This window comes from Glycine soja, chromosome 18, assembly GCF_004193775.1.
Source record: "Glycine soja cultivar W05 chromosome 18, ASM419377v2, whole genome shotgun sequence".
NCBI classification, from domain to species: domain Eukaryota; kingdom Viridiplantae; phylum Streptophyta; class Magnoliopsida; order Fabales; family Fabaceae; genus Glycine; species Glycine soja.
In genome coordinates this window covers 1,650,622-1,668,995 of record NC_041019.1, presented here as the reverse complement: position 1 = coordinate 1,668,995, position 18,374 = coordinate 1,650,622, and the positions used below count along the sequence as shown (strand labels likewise).

General features: G+C 29.7%; 4 protein-coding genes across 4 annotated transcripts; 1 reads left to right on the top strand and 3 right to left on the bottom strand.

Moving 5' to 3' along the window:
• Window positions 1–143: 143 nt before the first annotated feature.
• On the bottom strand, window positions 144–2,007 carry LOC114395492 (BTB/POZ domain-containing protein At3g56230-like). The gene is made up of 3 exons (XM_028357285.1): window positions 1,714–2,007; window positions 1,327–1,503; window positions 144–732 (listed from the first exon to the last, which is right to left on the bottom strand). Exons 1-3 carry the CDS (start codon window positions 1,900–1,902, stop codon window positions 289–291), a joined length of 810 nt encoding a protein of 269 aa, XP_028213086.1. The 5' UTR covers window positions 1,903–2,007; the 3' UTR covers window positions 144–288.
• Window positions 2,008–5,512: 3,505 nt separating this feature from the next.
• LOC114394660 lies at window positions 5,513–6,386 on the bottom strand. The gene is made up of 3 exons (XM_028356329.1): window positions 6,272–6,386; window positions 6,062–6,155; window positions 5,513–5,909 (listed from the first exon to the last, which is right to left on the bottom strand). Exons 1-3 carry the CDS (start codon window positions 6,318–6,320, stop codon window positions 5,750–5,752), a joined length of 303 nt encoding a protein of 100 aa, XP_028212130.1. The 5' UTR covers window positions 6,321–6,386; the 3' UTR covers window positions 5,513–5,749.
• Window positions 6,387–9,530: 3,144 nt separating this feature from the next.
• Window positions 9,531–10,997, top strand: LOC114395894. Its single transcript, XM_028357762.1, has 4 exons — window positions 9,531–9,825; window positions 9,978–10,098; window positions 10,215–10,296; window positions 10,571–10,997. Exons 1-4 carry the CDS (start codon window positions 9,687–9,689, stop codon window positions 10,703–10,705), a joined length of 477 nt encoding a protein of 158 aa, XP_028213563.1. The 5' UTR covers window positions 9,531–9,686; the 3' UTR covers window positions 10,706–10,997.
• Window positions 10,998–11,275: 278 nt separating this feature from the next.
• Window positions 11,276–12,002, bottom strand: LOC114395895 (cationic peroxidase 1-like). The gene has a single exon (XM_028357764.1). The coding sequence runs from the start codon at window positions 11,810–11,812 to the stop codon at window positions 11,420–11,422; it is 393 nt and encodes a 130-aa protein (XP_028213565.1). The 5' UTR covers window positions 11,813–12,002; the 3' UTR covers window positions 11,276–11,419.
• Between the last annotated feature and the right edge of the window lie 6,372 nt (window positions 12,003–18,374).

Sequence of the window (18,374 nt, the reverse complement as noted above, 5' to 3'; positions counted from 1 at the left end):
TTTTCTCTCTTTTAAATAATTTTATTTTCATTTTTAATTGTTATTTTTTTATTGACGTCTCATTTGTTTTTAAATCAAAGTAACAAGAAAGGCATAACAAAAAGAGTAAAACAGAGAGGTGCTTTAATTTTGAATTAGAGAACTCGAGAGAACCTTGAAGAGAACAAGGAATGAATTATATTATTCTGTTTAAACTTTAGAGATCTCAGTTTGTAGGCTTGGATAAATACATTATTAAATTGAAGAAAAGAAAACATAGATGGCTCTTCAACTTGGAGACAATTTTGATTATTTGGCACCATTCACAAACGCCCTTGTAACTAGTTGAACAGTAAGATGTGGACTCCTATGCACAAAAGTTTCAAACTTAGGTGAAGGCACCATGTGCTCAATGTTTTTAACTAAGAAATTCAAGGTTGTCTCCTTCAAGTTGTGGTTGGAACAAGTATCCGCGATCTCCAATGTCTCAAGGGCATTGGAAGTGCTTAGTGAACTCAGCAGATATCGTTCGCAGTGTTTCAGCAAATGTGGGATCACATACTTATCAGCTGCTTGTGACAAAGCGTAAACATGTTTCTCCAATTTTTCCACACCCAAGGTCCCACTGTACAGAAACTCAAGGAGAGACTCTAGTTCTTCATGGTTCAAATCGGGTATAGTTATGCTGTTACTTGGTGCTGCCTTGCATTCATCACACTCTAGCATGTTCTTAAATATTTCTGATCTTGCTCCCTAGAACATAATAACATGTTCGTTACATCCTTAATAAAAAGGAAAAAGTTAAATGGACACCCCATGTACTAATAGACACTTAGAAAAAATAATAATAGAAAAAAGTGATAGATGTAATAAGTATTTGATGTGAAAAAAAAGAAATAAACACATATAAAGAGTATTAATTGAGTGTCTAAAATATTTGAATATCCAAGTATCACTATTATAATTAGAATTATACACCTAATTAAAAGTTTGAATGATTTCAACTTTCAAGAATGTTAAGAAAACACTTTTCTTAACACACTTTGTTATACTGAATTCACAAAATATTGAGTTTCGTTTCTTATTTACTGAATTTTATTCGTAATTTTGTAATAAGTTTTATCTAATGATAGAAAAAGATTCACAAATAATAGGTTAGTAATGTTAGTCTTTTAAGGGAAATATTTTGTGCATGTTTTGGATAACCGTTGTGGACATATTTTCAAGTGTTTAAACTTATTGTTGAAGAAAGGTACTCTTTGTATTTTTTTATTCTGCAAGTAATTTTAAAAGGGGTGAATGATGATCCAAACGTAGCTTTAGTTGGCAAAACAAAAAACAACTCACCAAAACGGACTTATGTGCAGGTATAGGTGGACCATGCCTGCCTGGACTGACCAATATATCCGTGTGAATCTGTGCTTTGAAGGCTGAAACAAAGCCTCTGAGAAAAACCAAGTCTTCTTTTTGTTGATTAAACTGCTCCATCTGCTCTGAGCACCATCTTATACAATCATCAAGTGTCTGCAGAGGAAAAATAATCTCAATGTTAATGTTATTACGCCTTTCTGATTACACAATTTGCAGAGTCAATTCCCAAGTTAATCAACTAAATAAAAATTATAGCATGTTAAAAAGTTAATGACTACAGGAGGCACACAAATTTATATAAACTACATGCAGTTTTTCATTTTATAATCAACAATTTAAATTATGAAATGGATTAGAGCTTGCCTTACTCGAATTTCGCCGCGAAACTGGAGAACTGTTTGGATTTGGATTAGCCATTGCTTTTACTTTCTCACTTTCGACATTGCTCATCATGTTGATTATGCTCCTAACTCCTTCATAACAAGCCCCACATATTGTATTCCTCGGAGGCCTCAATATCAATGGCATAGTTGTACACACACAACAATCCATGCTTGCTAGCTTCTCTTTGTTCCCCCTTCTCCTCTGCTTTCTTAAATCACAGAAAGAATAAGGAGTTATTTATTTGCTTCTTCGGAAGAACTTGCTAATTTAAAGAGTTGCCATCTACCTTCATTCTTTATATAATACATTGCTTGGACCCCATCATTATAAATGATTGATGCCTCATGTCCAATTAATTTAGCAGATATACATCATTATCCTTTATGCATAGTACACATATTTTATTTTATAATTCCAACAGAATATATAGTAGGCTGGATGTAACCTCATAACTATATGTAGATGTCCCATCATTTTCTTTTTCTGGATTATTTTATAATAATAAAGGAATAGAGGAAAGTATATTGAGAATTAGATGGGTGAGGGTATAGAAGGTGGTTACCGTAAAAATTAGGAAGTTGCTGGTTTGGTAGGCTATCTCTTTAGAGTAGTGTTTAGTATAGTACTTAAAAAGAATCAAGCAGTTAGGAAAAGAAGACTTTCCAACCACACAACAGCACAATTGAGCAAAGCAAAGCCCATTCCTCTAACCACCTTTCTATTTTTTCATTTCCTTCTTGTAGTTCTAGGAAAGGTGTGACCATTATTAATATTAAGATCAGTTTAGAAATCATGTATTTTAAGGCCAGCCTGGATATATAGTTAATACTCCAAGCTTCAACTAATTAACATTTGATAAGATGATTAAATGGCCAATCATGGTCATTAGTTATATACTAGCTAGTATTTGGTATAATAACATCATAAAGGATTAATGAACTGAGCATCAACTATGAATTGGACGAGTAACTCGCCACTAACTCATTCTTTTATTTTTGTTGTTTATGCTTTTTATGTGATTACGGAGTTGCTGTGAGGCTGTAAGGTGAGAATCCAGCATGTATTCTGGCCTTCGTTTTTATTATTATATACTGTTGATTTTTGTATGAAACTTATAAATGAATTTTTGGCTTAAATATTTTTCTTTCAAATTTGAGTCAAGTTTACTTTAATTTTAGTTTCTCAAATTTAAAAAGTTTTTTAACCTTTAAATTTGGAAATAGCCTACTTTTGATTCTTATAAGAGACTTCACAAACTATGAAAAGAAAATGTAAGTTATTTCTAAATTACGAAACTAAAATCATCACTTTTTAATTTGAGTGATGAAAAACAAACATGACTTAAAAGTAAATTAAGCCATAATTTTTTTGTATCATTGTCTTCAAGTTTCCAAGTCAAATAACGATAAGTAATTTTTTTAATATATTAAGAATATATTTATTAAACTATAAAAATATATTATCTTGTCATTATTCTATTTAATTTGTGAATTTGATGAGAATGATCGAAGAAATTAATTTGACTCTCATTGGTCTATGATACCCTGTCAAATTAATTTATCTTTATTAAATGATAATATTTTTTTCTCTCTTTTAAGTTAATATTATTTTTAGTATAAATAACATATTTTTTTATTAGAAACAATTCTGTTTTATATTGTCGGATAAAATCATTATAAACAATCAAATTCTGGCTCTAAATATTTAAGGTAATTGTATATTTACAACTTAGTTGAAATGAAACAATTTTTATTAGAAACACTATAAGCAATTCTGCTCTATATAATTGGATAAAATTACTATAAATAGTAAAAAGTTTCACTCTATGTAACTATATGCTTAAAACTTATTGAAATGAAACAATTTTATGTGAATTCATTCCCGTCTTCTTCTTCTTTTTTTCCTTTAGGCGAAGAGACTTTTATTAAGCAGAAGGCAGAGATGCCAAATTCTATACATCTTGTAAAGCTACGGGAATTGCCTGATGTGGCAAATCTTCCAGCCAATACATATCATGGTAAATAAAAGCTTATCTTCTCTTTTGTAAAAATCAGTATATCATGATGCATATTTGGGAAAGGCTTTCTGGAATCCTGGATCACATTCTTCATATATAGTTTCTTTGGTGATTATCATCCTTATATCACTCCAAGCTTTCAGTAACTTCTGACAATCTGACTCATAAACAACCATCTAAAGCTCATTGTTTCTCCTACTCAGGCTTCATAACAAGAAAGGTCAAACCTTTGTAGCTTCTGCCTAGACATCCCCCATATGATTACGATAGACAACAACAAAGTCTGTACCTTAATTCATCCTTATTCAAAGATATGTCGAAATTTACCTTAATCATAGGTTCCATAGGCAGTCTCCAGTCTCCATCTTGCCACAGTTTCCTCCTCCAGAATTTCAATGACTTTGCTTTAGCCAGGAGTCTATTCTGAAAGATCCACAGATTCCTCCTCTGCCATATTGCCCATGCAAATGGTCATAACACTTTGAGCCACCAACACAAGTCAACATAGCGTGATGTGTTGCTTCTCCAAATTTTTTTGGCGGTTTTACATTTATCGCTGGCTTAAGTTTTCTAGCGGTTTTATAGGATTTGGATGTTGTAACAACATTACGAGACTTTAGATGACGAAAACCGAACTGGTTAAAAAAATTTCGATTATAGAAACTGAAATGAGATGCTTTAAATTATAAGAACCGCGAAATAAAATATTTTAAATTATCAATTTTTGTTCCTAAATGCGAGGTGAACCAGATTTTTTAAGCCACAACACAAGTCAACAAAGCGTCATGTAAATTTTTTTGGCAGTTTTACATCGCTAGCTCAAGTTTAGAAATGGGATGTTTTAAATTATAGGATCCCCGAAATGAGATATTTTAAAGGGAGAAAGATGATATTATCATCCATTAAATTTTAAGTATTTATCCGATCATAACCTATATATATAAGTTTGTTAATTTTAAAATAATTATGTTAAGTAAGTTAAACAATGATTATAATATTGATTTATATCGTAAGTGTATAAATATTAAACTTTATTTTAAATTATAGGAATTAAAAAAAAAATTCTTACACTTGTAAGAACGAAAAAAACAATTAAACCTTTATTTAAAAAGCTTTCATAAAAAAATTAAAAACACGAATACCAAAAATAATTGAAAACATGTTAAAAAAAAGCGTGTTAAATCATGTATAGCTAATATTTTTCTTGTACGTGTTCTCACATGGGACTAATATTTGAGATTTACCGCTGTTGTTGAATCAGATCAAGTTGTAGATGGATTTCTTTAAATATATATGTTTTTTTCTTGAAAGAAAACAAAAACCTTTAAAAAATTATTTTACTGCAAAAATAGTAATTTGGGAGAAAAGTTTATGAAAAAAGACACAATCATAAAATCATTTTTTCACATAAACAAACTGTATATATCTCTACCTCCCAGTTTCTTCAATGAGCGTTAATCTTTAAGAGTCTATTGGTTTTTGGTGGACAATTTCAAATGCGCTGCAGCCCTATAATGTGTATCTCTTCTGACTTCAATGGCCGGTGGTAATTGTTATTTATTAATTCTAGATTTATTTTAATCGAATAATCAAAAGCTCGTTACACTAGTATTAATAAAAAAAAATCAATAACAGGTGTGTCACGTTGAAGATTTCTATATAGAAATATAGATAAGGTCAAGCATATGTTGCTCCCGCTTTACTTTTTCCTTAATTTTCCAATAAACTTTATTAGAAAAACAATGCAATTCAAGCTGAAACTTGTCATAAAACTTGTATGTATACATTAGAAAATTAAGATAGTGCACCCTCAGAACATAGATAGAGATGCATTGCAACATTGCATAGCAATAGCTATTCCCACTTGTTCTGGAGTCCAATCATTCATAAAATACACAAACAATATTCTTTCTAGGCAAAAGCTAACTCGGTGACAGGATCCTAGATGGGAATATCTCCTCATCTTAATAACATGACCCCTATAGTTTAATTTTTAATTTAGAAAGGACATTGAAGTTCATATTCAACCATCTGAGTGACATTGGGAGCAGGAATAGTATAATCTGCCACTGGTTTTGGCTGAACATCACGTTTCTCATAAAAATGATAAACAGCTGCACCTGATAGCACTGCTAAAGTTAGAGCCTGAGCATGCATCCTGCAAACCAAAGTACCAAACAAGTCATTCATTAATTAATTAATTACATTTACAATACAAACACATTTCACATTACTTCACGTGGGGCCTAAATTAAAAAAAAAATGGTTCTTATTAAGTTAAAAAGTTTTATGAGAAATTAAGGTAAGTACCTAGCATGGATAAGCCTGAGACTTGGCTTCATTGGAGACTTTTTGCATGAATAAGCCACAAGTGTTGCTCCAATTCCAGAGGCCCAGAGTGCCCCTGTAACAATAAAATTAATTCGATCAAGATCCATTTTTTCCTTAAAATTTGATCATCTATCATATAATATACAAGTTGTGAGTTGTGAGTATAATATGTTATATAATATAGCTAACCAATGCTGGCGAGCTTGTGCTTTGAAACCCATGATTGAACTGTCTCCATGTTGTGTCTTTGATGCTCACTTCTTGATCTGGGAAGTGTGTTTGAGGAATTAATTGCTAGTGAAGGTGTGATGAATGCTGTTTTAGGGGGAGGGAGAATATTTATAGATGGGTGGGTGAAGTTGATGTTGAAATTTGTGGTTTACTTTTTTGGGTACTTGGGATGGCCCATGGGTTTAGTGGGTTTTTGGCTGTTTTGTTAGAGGTTGGAACATTGGAAGGAGTTAAACTAGAGGCTTACTTGTGCTGGTTTTGCTGTGTGTGTAATATTCATGGTCAATCTATTGCTTTGCATTACTATCATGTGGCAAGCACAGTGAGCCAATGGATTTTATTTTTCTTGGATCTGTGTGGTGATGATACAGAGGGTCCATGAAACCACTTGTGCCTTCAGTGAGTGCACCTCCACATTTTTTTAAATTCACAAATAAAATTTCTTTTAATAGAAAGCTATAAATAAAATCTTACAATTTTTTATTTTATTTTATCTATATTTATATATTTAAACCCACTAATTTTAACTTTTATAATTTGTCTGTCGTCTTGGATTCGTAACTGAATGTAACTATATAGTGATCCATGGAAAATAATCTAACTAATAATTAAGTAAATAAAATGAATACCGTTAAAAACATGTAATTCTGACTCCCTAAGAAAATTGAGTAGTAATAAACTATTCCATATATGTGGCCATTTGTAAGTACGTAGAATCTAACTATCATTCTTCTGGATGGGAGGTGATGTGAATCTTTTCGTTGTGCATTAATTATTATTATTATTTGAACTGAAAAGAAATTAATCTTTTTTAAATCTTTAATTAAGAAACGTGAGATTAACTATTATTTGTCTTTATAAACTTCTTTTAAAAGTAATTGTCTTCTCCTAATAAGGATTGAACTTAGAAACAAATTAAATAATAATGTGTCTTTTTCCCAAACTTTAAATTTATTATAAAGCCTACGGAACAATTATTTGACCGTTTAGTTTAAAATAATTTGAAAATACATATATACTTTGAAAACTATAACGTGACATCAAACCCTTTGTCGTAATTGGTAGAAAGACAAGAGTGTCTGAGTTTTTTTTTTTCGCATTCTTTATTTTATTTATCAGTAAGTATTAATTATTAGTTTATTAGTGGATAAATTTAAAAATATTAATTATTAGTTTATTATTGGATGAATTTGAAATCATGATCTTACTCATTTCTTTTTTCATTCACAACCAAATAAATCTTATATCTTTAATAAATTATTAATGGATTGTATGTACCCCTAATATTCAAAACAACTATAATATATTAAATGGTTTTTTAATAACGTAAAAAATTTATTATTTATTTGTTGAGAGAAGTAACTTATATGTAGTGGAGAAAATTTTAGGTAATGGAACCATCATAGTTCCCATTACAAGACATAATTTAATGTTATTAATTATTCTAATTAAAAAAATTTATAGATTATATAAATATCGAACCATAAATATGAAAAAAATTATATTAATAATTTCTCCATTCAATAAGAGTAGTGAAATAGTTGATGTAATTTAAGTTAACAGATAAAAAAACTTAAAAAATATATGCACCAAACAAGTATAATAGTGTGTTCATTCTAATAGCTCACAAGTTACTTTTACTGCATTATAAATTAATTTGACCAAAATAAACTACAAAATCACCTATTAAAATATTTAACCCTTAGTACTACCATTCTAGTATCATTGTAATCAAGCTCAACTGCTCGAGTTATATATTTCAATTATATTACAAATTTATTAATTACTTTTATCTTTGAACACGGTTCTTCTTAGTAAATATGTAAAAAGAGAAGTTAAAATGAAAATGAATATAGAATATAGATAGTGTGTAGTAAAATTATATATATATATATATATATATATATATATATATATATATATATATTCAGCTTTTTTTTAATTTTACAATAGTTATGTAACTTTATTTATTTTTTATTCTATATGATCATCTCCATATGAAAACAAAGTTTTTGGTATTGTATGATACATCACCGAATATAAAACTAGTAGTATCATATTCAACACAGAATCTTAAATATGTCACAATAAAATCATATATATCATTAAAATTTTACTAATTTTTATACAATTAGATATATTATTAAATCTTAATTATGTGATGCATATCAAACAAGCTCTAAATTTGAGGCAAAACAAACTCATGATTAATTAGTCGTTTAAAATATTACTGGATCATCTCTTAACGCACATGCTTGATCATCATCAACCCATATTGAAAGCATAATGCGAATACTGAATATACCCATTTTAGGAATTTATTAGCACTATGAGATCTGTTGAGTAACACTTCAAATTAATATATATTAAATTACAACCATTCTCGAAATTTAATCTTCAAAATTTTAAATAAATGTCATTTAGCTTTTGAAATGATCAAATAATTGTTAATTTGATTCCAAATGTTATTAAATAGTACTGTAATTATTTTAGCTCTTAAAATTATAAAAATGAAAAACAAATAGTTATTATTTAATAATTTTAAGAATCAAATGATATGTTTTCAATTTTAGTAATTAAATTAAGCAACACTTTGTAATAAAAAAAACAAGTAACATTTATAATATTGAGAATTAGTTTAATAGATCAATTGAGCTTTATTCCTTATTTATAAAATAATGCTTTCAATAGCACCAAAAAACAACGTGTTAAAATGTAGTAATCTCGTTCGCAGGAATTCACATATTCAGAATTCCTTGTTATGATAGAACAATCTTCATCAAATTGAGTTACGCCTTTGATGGCATTAAATTGATATCTAATTCAGTTTGTAAAAAAAAATCTTAAAGTTAAGGGTAGTTGATAATGATGAGTTGTGCACATATTCACCTGTGATATTCTTCATCAATACTTACTATTTTATTTTCACATCTCTCTCCCTATTATATTATATCAATTATTATACTTGCACTTTTCTCTGTTTCTTTTTTGTTCTTAGTTGTCATTGGTCTCCACCAATTTATTTATATCTTCTGACGCAACATTTTTTAAATTTACCACGATGGCATGAATATTTTGCTCTTTTCCTTGGCTAGAAATAAAAAATGAAAGAGGAATACTAGCAATACATATATAAATCAGAAATGAGCCATAAAAAAATGATAATTTATATATTAGAGTGAAAATATTAAAAAGAGAATGTAATGTAAGTAAGAGTGAGCGTGGCAAACTTTTCTCAAAATGAAAATAAGTCACGGAGACGGCATGAGCAGATGGTGGTTTTGCAACTGAAATTTCCCGCCAGCGGCATCGAGAAACGTGAATATAAGACAAGTGAGAGTAAGTGATTTGAGTTTCACACAAGAAAATTGAAATGAAGAATGCTAATGGTGTTGCTGCCTTGGAGCCAAAACGAAACCCTCTTTCAGATCTCACCAATACTAATTCTAACCCTTCCAAACCCCAATCCCTTCTATCGTCTTCTTCTTCCTCCGCTACTAACACAACACGCGGTACTTTCTTTTTCACGCACTATATTAGCTTTCACTTGTGTTACAGTTATTGCATCATTACATATATTTTGTTCACGCCAAGCTTAATTCGACCTTAAGAATTCTATAATTCCTAATTTTCAAAATAGAGCTTGATTTGATTTCCGTTTCAGGGACAGTTGGCCTTAATGTTTCTGAGCCAATTTCATCATTCTGCAGCAGAATACACGCTTTGAATGAAAAGAAAAGGAATGCTAAAAAAGCAATAGCAAATCCCAAGACCTCTACTGTTCGGTAAACAATAACTATGCCTCTGTTTTAACTAATATTAACTTCAATTCTAAAATGAAGTTTAATTATTACTTTTTTCCTAAAATTCAACCACGTATTTACTTGTTTGTGCCAAACAGGGATAAAAACGATGGAGTTGAACTTGGAAGTTTGGATCTAACTAACGCTAGGCCTAGGGTGTTAACAGTTCGCTGCAGGAAGGTACTGTAATAACTTTGCTACAATGGTTCCGTGCAAAAAACTTTTTAACTCTTCTGATATTGTGTGTTGAAAATATGGAAATAATTAAGTATTTTTCCGTAGATTGTTTAATTTTTACTCTTCTTATATATGATGGTTCTGCAGATTTCTGTGGCATAATTGAGTATGATGTGTATAATAATTAATTAGAGTGGTTTACTCGAAACGTAAATTCGATAGGGTTTTTAATGTGTATGTCGCTTAAGTGTTTGATAAATATCTTCTGAGTTTTCAGAAGCGGCGTGAACAAGACGTGTCCAATGATCCACAGATGCAAGATTATATTGTAAAACAGAAGGCATACTTCAAAGAGATTGATGAATTTGAACTAGCGGAGGAGGAGGTTGAATATGTTCATGAGCTGGATTAAGAGGAACACATGTAATAGGACTAGTAGCTTGAGACTCCTTCTCATCCTTGTTTTGGTTGGTCGTGATATCATAGTGAAAGTAATGACGTAACTAGGCTAATATATAAATACGAGAGTGGAAATTAGTGATAATCCTCCCAATTGTCTAATAGGGTGGAATTGTAGAAAGCAAATGAAAAGTTGTTTGACACAGACCAATTACTGTTACACGTTAATTGACCTTAGTTGGAAAATCTATCTTACTTCACTTGTGATAAATTTCTACAATTCAAGAAATTGTGATTGGATATGCCGTGCCTTGTTTTACATTGGTGATTCTTCAGGGCCTTTCTGAGCCTGATGCGAAGAGATCCATACTTTCTGGAGTTTTAACTTGACAATTTTTAAATCTCATCTAGTTGCATTCCTGATCGATAGTTACATGATTCATGTAATGCATAGCATTGTAAACAAACTTAACAAATGACATCCGTGCAAATATTTTTATGTAACTTCTTGATGATCGTGGAGATTACCAGGTTCTTCTAATATGTTAGCATGGAAGATGAGTAAGATTGGCAAAGTCCTGTATATAGAAACATAATACGAGGTAGTTTATTGATATAAACCAGGTCGCTTGGCAGCCAGAGATTAGAGAATACATAATTTTGTAAAGAAAGATGGATCATTGGAGATAAATATAAGTATGGATAGACATATATAGTACGCTAATGCTTAATTGACTTTCCTGCAATTGATTCTGATCTGCCCCTCGCTTCCTGTTAGAGGCTTGATATTGCTCATTTTGACCATGCCCTTGGCAAAGTCTTTAAAGAATGCAGCTGTATTGGTAGCATATTTCTTCACCAGTTTGTTGGTGGAATCACCATTGAACAGCTTCTGATCGGAATGGAGAAGACCCTTTTTGTCCAGTAAATTCTGGAAGTATAGGTTATCAAAATGGGTAGGAGTTTGAAGGTCAAGGGGTTCGAGTAAATCGTCATTTCCACTTCTGGGGCACTTGCTCTGCAGGGACTTGGCAAAGGAGGCATCAATGTCGGAATCATTGTAGATGTGATCTCTGAATGTTACGCATCTAGCAAGGCCAATAGTATGTCCACCTGTCATCAAACATACTCGAGTGAATTGAAGTATATCTTGGGCATAACATGCCAAACTCTTCTTCTAAGCAAAATTTTTGGAAGATGAAGAGTGGTCAATTTTGGCAATAAATAGTGGGTAGAGTGTAGTAGAGGAAGCCTCTTTAACACTCATAACTTCTCTTATCCTATTTCAATCTAAAACAGACTAGAAATATATATTCTTGAGAAAGCCTTTATTTAGTCGTACCTTATACGGATCATCAAAACAAATGCTGTCCCTTTTTAGATACATGCCTTTTAAGGGTCATAAACATGAATACTATTGAGATTTGAGATTTGAGATTGCTTATTACGTTCATAAACAACAGAGTCTCGAGCGGCCAGAGCAAGAATATCAGCACATGACACAACCTGGGGACATGCTTTCTCCACCTTGGTTTTAATGTCATCGATCACGTTGAACCCTCTAACTGAATTATTGTTAGGTGCTGCAGTTTTATCTCCTTAAGTATTTATTAAAATTAGTTGTTAAAGTAACTAAAAAATGTAAAATAAGAAAAAATAATAAAATTATAATTTATTTAAAAAAGATAACTAATAAATTAAATAAATATATTGAAGATAAAAATAAAGAAAATATAAAAAATTAGAATTTAACATTTTAAAAAATACTATTTCATATAATGTTTCAAAAAAAATATTAAAAAAAATTATTTACCAAACAGTCAAAAAGTTTTTTCAATTACTAAAAAAATTTAAAAAATTAACAACTAACTAACTGAAATAAACAAAACTTTAAATCACGACGAAAAAATGTCTCTGTATATAGATAATGTTATTGATACTCTCAAATGGATCATGAATAAAAAAACTCTAAATGGATCATGAATAATATTAATTTCTCCAGTGTAAGGGCCCTCTTCATTACTGCATGTTATTGTGAACTGCCAAGTCATATTCTGTCTGGAGTACGTTGGCGTGTTAATTATAATATTCTGGCACCACCAACTTCATTTTCATTAGGTTTATACTGATACATATGCAATTCCAAAATTCACGTCATAATATGTCTTTTAAGGATTGTACAGCTGCCGAGTAGATGTGTACGATCATTGAAAAAAAAATATAACAATAACATTGATTTAATAATATATTTTATCTTTTTTACGCTACACATTTTATTTCATATATATATATATACTTTTATTTTTTTCCCTTCTTAAATATTACTTTAAGTTTATTATATTTTAGTGTTATTTTATTTTAATACATTAAGTTTTAAAAAATGTATTTTAATTCTTTACATCTTTGAAAGTTTCATTTTAATTGTTTATCTTTTCAAAAGTTTTATTTTGATACATTAAATTTTAAAAGGTTTATTTTAGTCCTTTATGTTTTCAAAAATTTTATTTTAATTCTCTATGTTTTTTGAAAAATTTATTTTGATTATTTCTTCTAATTTCAGTTAGTAAACATAAGTGTGTCATTAATTTTAAATTTTGAAATAATTAATTTAAAATACTGACCGCTAAAAATTATCATTATTTTTTTAAAATAAATTTAACTACTAACCTTTATCGTTTTTTCTACAAACTCTATAAACAATGTAATCACCGTTCACTTAGATCTACAACCTCCTTAGCATTACAGTCATCATCAACAAACAATTAGATTTATAAAATTCATCCACAAAACAACACTATCGCACCACTCCACAATCACACTGTAGCCTAGCACCAACATAAATTAGAAACATTGGATCTTGACCGCGATGAGAACTTATGTAGCTTTTTTCTTCCTTTTTTTTTAATGTGAAACCAAAAAAAAAAAATCACTACTTTTCCATCTTTACCTTTTCTTTTCTTCATGATTCTACTCAACTAAACATAGTGGAAATGAAACCAAATCAACAAGTAAAAAAAAAACATATGAGAAACTAAAGTTTGTTGTAACTTTGCCTAGTTATCTTTAGGAAAAAGAAAAGTTGTCTAGTTTTTGAAAATAGTTAACTGTCCACAATACTATCAGAAAATTTAAAAGAATAATGCTATTAACTAAATAAAAAGTAATATTATTTTGACAATGCATTCTCAAAAAAAAATTACAATAAGGAGAGGAAAATAAAAATAAAAAAGCACAAGATAAGTTAAATAATGTAATAAAAACAGTGAAAAATAAATCATAAAAATATAGAATTTTAAATAAAAATGGTATTAACCAATTTTGAACCGTATTGTAGACCTTCCAATCAAACCTTTCAGAAAGAAAAAAAAAAAAAAAAAAAGAGGACCACTCCAATCCAACAAAGGCCACATCCTATTTTCAAATGGAGAAAGAGTACTAATTCACGAATCTTTTGAACTTGCTGTATTTGTTGCAAGTATCTCTTCAACGTGTTCCTTGATTAAGAAATTCTCCAAAAAAAAAATAATTCATAATCGACTTTTTTAAAAATTAATAATCAACATTTTTAAAAGCATAATGAACATATTACAGAAACAACCTATACAAGCCCAAATTCTTGGCCCATGCTTTTTTTTTTCAAAATAAGGTTTTTACTACTTGCACCTTCAAGTTGCTTCCTCCACCCTTTCCAAAATGTTTTTTTTTTACCTTCTGGATTAATCATTACGGAAGCCAAAAAGGAGGTACAAGAAGCAACAACCTCAAAATTATAGCCATTATGGTAGCGGCCTTTCATTTCTTGCAGGAAATTATAAACATCCACCCCATTTTGGGTGAATTGGGATAGTGGAAAGAGAAAAATAGAAAGAAAACCAAAAGATAAAAAGAAAAAGTGATAGATAATTAGATATAATATGTGATGTGATAAAAAAAGATAGAAGTGATTGTGAGAGAAATATATGAATATTATTATCCTTTCTTCCATGTCCCCCTCTCCCCTCCTATGAGAGTATAATTGTCAACACGGGTCAGTCTCGTTGGACTTGAACCACCTTAACTCATCTTATAAACATATTAGTCTAACCCAATTCACTTTTTGTTGAATCTTGAAAATTTTGGCCTGATCCATCATGAGTGGTGGGTTAAATGGACTGGTTCATCGGCCTACCTAAAACAAACAAAAAAATGTAATTTAAAAAAAAAGAAAAATAAATTTGAATCTTTAGCAGAATTTTGAATAATAAATGATAACATTATTTTTAAATTTCTTGAGTTTAAATTTCATTAAGCTAAAAAATATCAAAGTACTTTGTCGTGGTATGGAATGCGAGCCAAAATAATCCTAATAGTCTATAATAAAATAGTCTTGAACAATATTACAAAACACTAATACTAAAAAAATTGAAGTATAGAACTTATTGCTTTTAAGTCTAAAACAACATTACAAATTAATAAAAAAAAAAAGTACAAAACACAAAAAGTAATGAGCTTGACACTAGTTTAATTTTTAGGTAGGTTAACTGAATCAACCTGACCCACCACGGATTTAACTCGAGTGAACTAGAATGTAGGTGAATAAGTTTAATTTCTGAACTAACAGAAAAATTTCCTTTTTTTCGATTTGACCCAACCCAAAATCATAATTAGACCAGGAGTTCTGACCCATTTTGAGGGCTACATATATAAGCGTTATACCTATTAGAAGCTAATTCTAAAGGGATAGTGGCTACTGCCACCCACCTCACTTGTAATTAGCTCTTGTTTTAGTCTTCGATGCCCTCCACTTAAAGGAGAAAAAAAAATACCCAACATAATATGTGCCTCAATTACAACTCCAAATATATAAATTAGCCTAAAATCTCTAATTAACAAATAAAGTAGCCTAATTTATTACTAACTCAAATCAATAATGATAAAAAAAATAGTCTTGATTAGGTCCAAAATCCATAATAAATTAATGAAAATTCTTCTAATCTATTACAATTCGAAAAACTTGATTGGTTTTCCAAAGTCTTAATAAAAACAATTAAATAATTATTTTCTCTGTTTAGATATAACAAATAATTCTTGCCTGTCCTAACTTGAAAATACCTATTTTGACCAAATATAGCACGTACATATACGAGTATTACTTGATTTTTTAGGGGACGAGAATGAATATATAACTACATGTCCCACTATTTTTTAATATTTTTATCATAATATATATATATATATATATATAATATAGACACACACATAAAAATTTTTATTGTTATACTTTTATTTTTTATAATTTTTTAAAATATAAATTAATCGGTTTAATAGTTACATAATTTAAATCTTAATAATAATTAAATATCAACCATAAAATTATATATTTAACTAAAAATATAATTTAATTCACAATTTTATATTTTTTTTGCTATTTATATATTTCACCAACAGTATATTATTTTATAATTGTTTGAATTAAAATATAATTATTAACTTAATATATAATTTATTTAAAAATATTTACATGTATAGATATTAATTTAAAATATAACTAAACCTATTGTATTTAATTACACACAACGAACAGTATAAATAAAGTGACACAATATATTGTCCAGCATGAAATTTCCGTGCATTTCTGCCCAGCGAAGAATTTTTTTTGGGATAGGTTCCACTATTTATTTTTTAAATTTTCTTTTCATTTTTATCCTACCAAACAATTCATTTCCACTCTCTTCTTTCATCTTCCCTCCTCTCCTCCTCCATTTTACTATATCAACCACACATAAAAATCTACTCATTTCCAATTTAATTACTCTTTTTTTTCCCCTTCTTTTCACTCTATATATTTCATGTCACTTTCTTTCTCTTTATCCAAACAAAGTATAATAAGTGATTGGAATCTGAAAGTCGAAGGTTATATATTACTGACACTGATTCCTTCCGTGCCAAAGAAAAACATGTTATGGTGCCGTCTACTTCACCTTTGTTATCGTAATTTTTTTGTGACTTGACATCCAACGATTCATGTTGAAGATGCTGCTGAAGTTGATGTCGCCCATGATTGGTTACAATTTGGTTGTCAGTTGTATGAATCTTATACTGTTCCTCGTTGATTTCTTAAACCAATTGAGGAGGAGCAAACATATCACACGCATAAAAAATGATTGGCGGCATATCAAAAAGGCCCGAAATGTAATTACGTATAGCCTTTGTGATTTGACTGTTGGATTACTATCAGTATAATGAACGTAGACGCATAACATATAATCACATAATATGTAGTAGTCCCTAACTACTTATTAAGAAAAAAAACAAAAATAGTAGTCCCTAACTATGTAATAATTTTTTGAAGACAACAGCAGTGGAGTACTAAATTTGTTAAATTATGTAGCCTTTATGGGTCTTTATATATAGACTTTAATTTTATGCATTCTTTATTATTTATTTTCGTTCAAAAGTAGTTTCTAGTAATTGATTTAACTTATATAACACAAATCCTGGTTGCCCTTGTTTTCATCTCTCTTGTCTCTTAACAAGATCGGTATTAAATGGTTATCAAAGTTTATAGAGTTGTTAGATTAATGACATGAAACTAACAATAATCCAACAAGTGAAGGAGACTCTTGCATGTCAGCTCCAAGTGTAACCTCATTGTCAAGGTATACTAAGTACAAACCATTGATGTGTAAGCTTTCTTGAGGAATCAGTTTCAAGAAGAAGCTAGAATACTGTAGATGATCGATGTGGCCGGCCTTTGAGTTAATTTAGAAGGCGGGGCATAAAGGGGTGTGTCCAAAGCATTGTCTTGTACTCTTGTTATATCAGCCGTAGAACTGGTCTTTCTCAGTCTCTTTCTTCGTGGACATTGCCAGCAGGTCACACATTCTTAGATTTAGGACCAGAGGTTTTGGCGGTTTGGACTTGGGTAGGGTTTATGACATTGAGGTATTTGCCTTCAATGCTATGCAACACCTTATTTATAGCACGTTTAGTCTGAGATTTTTTAGCCCTTTAATTTAATATATGATCCACCTTGAGATCAGTGGTGATGATAATAACATCTTGATTAAACATATAATTTAGTCTTTATATATAAGTGTCACAAATTCTTATTTCTTAATTCAAAATTTATTAAATCAATTTTTATATTTGCAAACGTTACTAGCTAGTTTGATCCATGTCACCATGACACTATCTTTAACAATATTAATCCCTTTATGCTCTCTAAATTTGATGATCCTTAATTATACATATAACATATTCTTAATTCTTAATTTGGCTTTTACATATGTAATGCATTTTTAATTTGGTCCCTATAATATTTAAAAATGCACTACACATATGAAAATTAAATTAAGAATGTGTTGCATGTACATCGACCAAATTAAGAATGTATAATAAACAAATTAGTGGTCAACATAATATTGTTGGAGACAATGTGCAAGAACCAAAACCAAATTATGTGTTTAACCTAACATTTTTTTCAACTTAACTAGAAGTTGAAGAATATGCGGGTCTCATACGGAAAAATCCTATTCATAGATTCTTGCAGTCTTTGTTTCTTCGCAATACCACACGTACAAGATACACCCCTCAATTATTGATCAAATTGTCGAATGAACTTGTCTAATGGCCTAGCTAGCTAGATACTATTATAGTGGCTGGACCATTAAATGGTTGTGAACTCATAGTCAGAGTAGAAC

Bases quoted from the DNA above. Each gene is read 5' to 3' on its own strand.
- LOC114395492 (XM_028357285.1), bottom strand. From the start codon at position 1,902: ATGGATTGTTGTGTGTGTACAACTATGCCATTGATATTGAGGCCTCCG. The intron at 1,504-1,713 runs GCAAGCTCTAAT...TTTCCTCTGCAG, and splicing joins CGCGGCGAAATTCGAGTAAG to ACACTTGATGATTGTATAAG. The intron at 733-1,326 runs GTGAGTTGTTTT...ATTATGTTCTAG, and splicing joins CTGCACATAAGTCCGTTTTG to GGAGCAAGATCAGAAATATT.
- LOC114394660 (XM_028356329.1), bottom strand. From the start codon at position 6,320: ATGGAGACAGTTCAATCATGGGTTTCAAAGCACAAGCTCGCCAGCATT. The intron at 6,156-6,271 runs GTTAGCTATATT...TTATTGTTACAG, and splicing joins GCACAAGCTCGCCAGCATTG to GGGCACTCTGGGCCTCTGGA. The intron at 5,910-6,061 runs GTACTTACCTTA...TTTGGTTTGCAG, and splicing joins CTCAGGCTTATCCATGCTAG to GATGCATGCTCAGGCTCTAA.
- LOC114395894 (XM_028357762.1), top strand. From the start codon at position 9,687: ATGAAGAATGCTAATGGTGTTGCTGCCTTGGAGCCAAAACGAAACCCT. The intron at 9,826-9,977 runs GTACTTTCTTTT...TTTCCGTTTCAG, and splicing joins CGCTACTAACACAACACGCG to GGACAGTTGGCCTTAATGTT. The intron at 10,099-10,214 runs GTAAACAATAAC...TGTGCCAAACAG, and splicing joins CCCAAGACCTCTACTGTTCG to GGATAAAAACGATGGAGTTG.
- LOC114395895 (XM_028357764.1), bottom strand. From the start codon at position 11,812: ATGACAGGTGGACATACTATTGGCCTTGCTAGATGCGTAACATTCAGA.